Genomic DNA, 7,500 nt, shown 5'->3' on the forward strand with positions numbered 1-7,500 from the left:
GAGATGACACAGATAACAGGGACCAGGAGGATATTTTATGCCACTCCCTTAAGAAGATTAGCCCAACTAATCTTCTTAAATGGACTTTCTAGAGGCAAGTTAAGCTGCCTGAATTGTCTTACCTGTGCAGGAAACCCAGGGCAACGGAATCGCTGCCCACCAGTGACTCATGCTTGCACACGGCCCCTACCCCTGGCCGCATGCCTTAAAAGGGAGAAGCAGTTAGCTAGTGAGTTAGTTAGCTTGAGGAGAAGCCATGAAGTAAGAGTCCTCGAGAGACAGTCCTCCATGCGGGTGTGCAGTAACATACGTGTGATCTTCCCTCGTCCTTATTTCGTCAGAAACCAGCTTCCCCTAAGGTAAAGTGGAGTAAAGACTTTTCAGTCACGAAAGTTTGCCCTTTAGAAAGCCTGGAGTACCAGCATTTCATTTCTGTCCTTGTGCCAGTTTATCCCTTGCCATTTCCAATGTCCTGTGTTCGAGTGTTAAAGTGGTCATTCATTCCTCGAGTCTTTGGCGCCCTCAGTGCAAACTCGAGTCATATTCGGTGTTAAATTGTTCCTTTACTGGCGTGTAATGTGTAAATCTCTCTTGCAGAGGGACCCATTGTCAGTGGACTCATCTTGGCCTGTGCCCTACCTTTAATCAAGACTCCCTTAGAAGGATCTTCAGGCATTGCAAGCCCTTTATCAATTTACTTATCCATTTTCCCTTCAAATGCTTGCTTTTGTAAATAAAATTCTTTAATTTAGCCCAAGTGTTTACATAATATTTCCTTATGAAGTAGAGCCTTCAGCTCCTAAATTCTCCCCTTTTTCTGATTTTTTTTACGATTTCCCTTTACGCAAGTCAGAACTCCAAGGCCAATTAAATAAAGTTTCCGTTGCCGGCCTGCAAAATACCATAAACCCAGGGAACCACGTAAGAAAAAAATTATATATATATATATATATATATATATATATATATATATATATATATATATATATATATATATATATATATATACACATACATATATACATACACACACTAGCTGATCAACCTAGCACTGCATAGGAAAACTGAATGATTTATACACACACACACACACACACACACACATATATATATATATATATATATATATATATATATATATATATATATATATATATATATATATATATGTATATATGTGTGTGTGTGTGTGTGTGTGTGTGTATTTACACACACACATGTATGTATATATATATATATATATATATATATATATATATATATATATATATATATATATATATATATATATATATATGTGTGTGTGTGTGTGTGTGTGTGTGTGTGTGTGTGTATATATGGATATCGCCGTCTGGTCGCTCACTTTTAAAAAAATTTACAGGGGAAAGTACCATAGACCCAGAACAGAGAGGAGAGTTTTGACCATGAAGTCTCACCCTCCTTCAGATATAGGCTGTAATGTGTCTCATAGGACCACATGTAGTGGGTAGAAAGCTGTTTTCCTGTTTTGATATTAAGCCTCAGTCTACCTCTAACTGAGTTCCTTTCGATCATTTTCTGGCTGTGCCTCTTCTCCTAATTCCTGGTACACACAGACCCTGCACTCAGCAAAAACCGAAGCCTTAAAATGTTGGGGTCACCGCCCTAGGAGAGCTGTTAATCAGCTCAGTGGTCTGGTAAAACTAAGGTATACTTAACCATCAACTTCAGTTCCAGTCCAGATCACACTTGGACCGTTCGCCATCGCGGTGATGTCTCTGTCTGTCCGGCGACCAAAGCCACTGGCAGGTGGTGGAACTCACCTTTCTCACTTAAACTGTACCTTTGGTGACCCTACAGCCAGACACTGCTTAAGAGTAGCTCTGGTCACATCGGCATAAGGTTGGGTGTGCAAACAAAACCAGGAACGAACGAAGGTCCATGCCCAAAAGGGAAAATTTGTTGGCCAGTATCTTTTTCTTTGACTTGCAGTCACCTCTCTCTCTCTCTTGCACATTTTATCGTCTCAGTAACTTCTTGTTTCTTCAACTTGATCAGTGAATTTACTATCCCAATGTGTAATTTCTTGACAGTGCATAACATAATTCTCACCCCTTGTTAGCAAGTGAGTAGAGTAAAGGATCTTCCTCCAATTCTTGCACTGATTCAACTATAGAGAAAGTGTAATCTCAATGTTAGTCTTACCTGGAATTGTTTCATTTCCAGGAGTGTTAGTAGTGCTGTTACCAGCCTAGCCATGCTTCTGTGTTCTCGATTGCCTGAAGAAACCTGCCCCTACCGGGGTTGATAGAAATCTTGCCTAATTAGCTTAAGGGACCGCTCGCAAGTGGCCAGTATTCGTAATTTTGACGCCTTATCCATTGCTGTTGTTTAAATTCAAAGTTAATTAATTAAGTGAAAGTGTTCCAAATTTCTTTGGTAATTTGTTTCACGCTGTAATTGTAAATAATATAAATTAATATTAAGAAATTCATTTTCACTTGGCGACCTAGCATTTGTTGCTTAATCATGCATTTTTTATTCCATTACGGCTTATTAGGGATTTTTGTAAGGCCAAGATTATTAACTCAAAATAGAACATGCAGTCCCCTCAAAATCCGAAAGAATGTATGTATATATATATATATATATATATATATATATATATATATATATATATATATATATATATATATATATGCATCAGCTGACCAACTCGACACTGCCTGGGAAAACTCTGAATGAGAGTCTGTGAGATGAGGGAGAGTAGAGGGAGATAATGGGAAGGGGAAGGGAAGATGGAGATAAAGGGAAGGGGAGGGAGAATGGGAGAGGAAGGAATAGGGAGAGGATGAGGGGAAGGAAAAGGGAAAGGGGGAGGGGAAAGGAAAGAGAGAGGGGAGAAGGGTTTGTGTTGACATTCTGACTGACAGCTCTACTTTTCTCATGTGGACGTTCATCCTACAAACAGTCATGGGTGACCTGACAGGTATAACCGCGGTGACTGTCCCTTTTATCCAGCTATTACTGTATTGTCTGTCCCTTTTATCCAGGTATTACTGTGGTGACTGTACATTTTATTGAGGTATAACTGTGGTGACTGTCCCTTGTAAGAGAGAAGGGGGAGGGGAAGGGGGAGGGAAGATGGAAGAGGAAGGGGGAAGGTGGAGGGGAGGGAGAAGGGAGATTGGGAGGGGTTTGTATTGACTGTCTGACAGACAGCTCTACATTTTTCATATGGACTTTCAACTTACAAACAGTCTTGGGTGAACTGGCAGGTGTTTACTGAGGTGACTGTCACTTTTATCCAGGTATTATTGTGCTGTCTGGCCCTTCTATTCAAGTATTACTGTGGTAACTGTCACTTTTATCCATGTATTACTGTGGTGACTGTCCCCTTTATCCAGGTATTACCATGCTGTATCTCACCTTTAACCAGGTATTACTTTGCTGGCTGTCCCTTTTATCCAGGTATTACAGTGGTGGCGGTCCCTTTTAACCAGGTATTATGCTAATGTCTGTCCTCTTTTACCAGGTATTACTGTGATGTCTGTCCCTTTTATCCAGGTATTGCTATGCTCTCTACCCATTTTAGCCAGGTATTACTGTTTTAACTGTCCTTTTTATTCAGGTATTACTGTAGTGACTGTCCCTTTTATCCACATATTGCTATGCCGTCTGTCCATTTTATCCAGGTATTACTGTACTGTCTACCCATTTTATCTAGGTATTACTGTGGTAACTGTCCCTTTTATCCAGTTATTACTGTTGCTATTGTCCCTTTTATCCAGGTATTACTGAGCTGTCTGTCCCCTTTAACCAGGTATTACTGTGTTGTCTGTCCCCTTTATCCAAGTATTACTGTAGTGACTGTCCCTTTTATCCAGGTATTACTAAGGTGATTCTCCCCTTTGCCCAGGTATTATTGTGCTGTCTGTCCATTTTATCCAGGTATTACTGTGGTGAGAGAGCAACCCCACTGTTTCTCCGACTTTAATATTTTCGTTTTCCTCAGTTGGTCCCTTATCTCTCAGATACTTTTTCTATGGTCTTGAATACATGAAATGAGGTATGATAAACCCGTAGAACTTATTTACCACATTCGTTACTAAGTCTACGGGAAGTACCAGCCCCATTTCAGGGAGGGGGAAGGGGAATGGTTAAGGGGAAGGAGAATGGGGAAGGGTAAGTGGACGGCGGTACAGGCTTGAAACCTACCATATTATCTAAGTTGGGTCAAATGATGGCTACGGGCAAATTTTGTCTAGATTGATAAAGCTGTTCAGATCTTTATAGTGGAAAAACATACAATCATTCACCTATACATACATACATACATACATACATACACATACACACACATATATATATATATATATATATATATATATATATATATATATATATATATATATATATATATGATATATATGACTACCATTTTCCCATTTATTCCCTAATAACTGCTAATCAGCTCTCAGCAGTCTTTTGCAATGTTAAATTGTTAATCATATCTTATCTGTTATAATAGCAGTCGTTTTCTTTGAAGCCATCTGTGCACCTCCATGAAAAAAAAAACAAATAAATAACAATAATGGTAAACCTTACCTGAAATATTCATTGTATGCTGTGTCATTTTTATCTAAATACTGTAGGTACTCTGCCAAGCCCTTTGCAGTTGGGAAGTCAAGAGCATCAATATAGGAGCCAGGAGGTATATGTGCTGTATAGTTAAAGAGACCATAGACCACAGGAATCACATTATATCTGAAAACATATTACAGTTATATCAGTGTAATGACTAATCAAGATAAAATTGAAGAATGTTACTGATTTAAATGTTGTTTTACATAGGTTTGCCAGCATCATGAAATTTATCATCAATAAGGTCATTAAATAAATAGAATGTCTGTTCATTGGTAACTGCAAACCAGGAAGTTGTTAAATATAACTATGTTTAATTGTCATCACAATGCATGTGAAGTTTTTTTGATAAAATAGATAAGTATATAGCATAAACCAAATTCCTTCAGATGTTAAAGAACAGAGTAAAGAAGTAATTTTCTCATATCCAAAAAAATAAAAAATAAAAAAAAGATTATGGCATAAGCTTATTGCAAACGGCAAATATCATTTGCATCAGTGTCTCAGATTAAAAGTATGATAAGACAAACTCAGTATCTGTAAGGTAACATGCAAGGTATCTCCCTTCTAATTCCTACACTCCTAATCAAAAGTATTGTAATTATTTACTCAGTAATCAGTTTTAGCATGTCCAGTCATACATACTTGGGGACATCAGCATGATTAACAGAGATGGTTACTTCTATACCAAAACTTCATTTAGTACATATATATGTATAACAGTTGGTCAATAACGCTACCTTGAGAAACATAAGAGATTTCATTCCTGTAGTCACAACAGTGATTCTCAATAACTACTTATTCCTAATGTATAAGAATTTCCTAACTCCCATCAGCCTGTTTGAAAATAAGGACCGCATGATTTACACAGCAAAATGCTGCACTAAAGTTCAGTCATACGATCTTCATGACGAAAAATAGCAGGAAACTTAGGAGCTTAGTTATTTGTAGTAATCTTGAAAAAAAAGGGCTCTTTGGGTCTAAACCTCTAAACCACCATACGGATCAAGGTCCAGTACAAGATTCTTAATTTTACGGGACTCAAACCAATTAAAGTATAGCTCCAGGAAAGCTGGAATGAGGCATAATGAGTTTCTCACTGCATTGCTTACTGTCAAACACATCAGTCAAGAGGTTTTCCTTTCCTTTTGGAGAGTGAGTGACAATCACATCTGCTTTAACCTTTTAACCATTACCTATGGTAAGCAACTTCGGGAGCCCCAGTGGTCAGCTAAGGGTACCCAGATTGTCAGCAAAAAAGTAAATATATACAAAATAGCAACTGCTCTGTATACTCATGACCATTCGAGTGCAAATTACATTTATTTCTAAATAGTTTATTTTTCTTATAAAGTTCACTTTAATCATTATACTGTTTACCTTTGGCAAGTGTGTATTAACAAAACTTTTTCTTATAGACAAGCACATGAAAATAAAATACCGTGATTCCCAGTTGCCGATAATGATATTTATCATTGCTTAGTTACTGAATCTACAGTTTTTGATTATTTACTCTTCTACCTATTTATGAATTTTTGTAAACTAAGTGATGCATATGATAAGGAAAATTAAGAAAACTGGGGTGAAAGGGGGAAAGGGAGGCATTGTTATTGTCTGGGTAAGATCCACAAGATCGCCTGAGACCTAGATAATCTATGTTTAAATGGATTGGCCTTGAAAGGACTCGTATATATACGCTCTTAATGCCAGCGTCAAAACGTGTAAATTTGTGTAGTAAATGCTGCAGGTAAAACAGACTCGCTATACATATATAGGTGGTATTGTACCAATAAGGGTGTTTTTCATCCTAACACTGTATTGTTTACGGGTTAAGAATAAATTCTCTCAGTCACAGCACTTAGATATAATATTTTGATATAATAAATTAGATTACCCACGTGGTGCCAGAAGAGGGCGAGACAGATGCACACGTAATCAGAAATAGGAGCTGCCTGGATATCCATTAAAAAACATGTTTTTCTGGGAGGTTGCTATGGCACACCAACGACAACTTCCCTTTTTCCAATTAATGCTGTATCCACAATCTCTCCAAAAAGACACCACCACTTTCACTTAAGTCACCCTTTCAGATAATCCTCGGATGGGTCATCAAATGACAGGTGGCACCTCACCAGTCCACCATATAGGTGCAAGACAATGGAAAACACCAATCTTCCCAGCTGGGTTGAGCTCGGTTCCCCAGGTCATGGGAACACGCACCCATGGATGTCTGCCATATTTGACCTTCCAGTGTCACTTCAGGGCATGATGTGTCCAGTGCTAAGCTCTTCCCTAGACAGGTTAACCCAAGTTCAACAGACAATATACACCTAGGTCATGCCTACCATCTTGTTGTAAAGGACCAATGAAATTCTAAGCCTTTCCTGGAAGGAGGCCTACTAAGGCCTACTCGGTGAAAACTATCATTGAGACCAAAAGTTGCTGCTTAGAGCCGGTTCCACTACAAAACACTCCCACTCAGATTTCTGTAGTCTCGGACGACGAGATAAACGACGATCCAGCCTAGAAAGTTGAAGTCCTGTCATTATTCCACTTTCTTCTAAGGTTAGCACTCCTAACCGAAACTGGACATTCCTATGATGAAAAAGAACCCTACCTCACTTGTTTGCCATGTGGGTAAAGGCATCACTGTAGTCCTGAGTTCTCGTCTTTCGTTGGTTCGAGCCCATGGGACGACGAACTTATTATCAACTAAAAAAAAATCCCCTTCGGTAACATATACGAAAATATATTATTTCCGAGGTAGAGCGAATTGGATATTAAAGGACGTTTGCAGCTTAATGCTTGCATATGAATCACGGTGATGTGATAAAAAGTCATATATACATATGTATGTATATATATATATATATATAT

At 38.2% G+C, this 7,500-nt stretch overlaps 1 protein-coding gene across 2 annotated transcripts in view; it reads right to left on the reverse strand.

Annotated features, from left to right (window-relative positions):
* The window catches only part of LOC136834434 (alpha-(1,3)-fucosyltransferase C-like), a 56,661-nt gene that overhangs the window by 8,563 nt on the left and 40,598 nt on the right, over positions 1–7,500 (reverse strand). For both annotated transcript variants that reach the window (XM_067097035.1, XM_067097034.1), the window contains exon 9: positions 4,588–4,746. In XM_067097035.1, the coding sequence (XP_066953136.1) occupies positions 4,588–4,746 (159 nt within the window). The remainder of the gene's footprint in view (positions 1–4,587; positions 4,747–7,500) is intronic.

Source organism: Macrobrachium rosenbergii, chromosome 53 (assembly GCF_040412425.1).
Source record: "Macrobrachium rosenbergii isolate ZJJX-2024 chromosome 53, ASM4041242v1, whole genome shotgun sequence".
Taxonomy (NCBI): Eukaryota; Metazoa; Arthropoda; class Malacostraca; order Decapoda; family Palaemonidae; genus Macrobrachium; species Macrobrachium rosenbergii.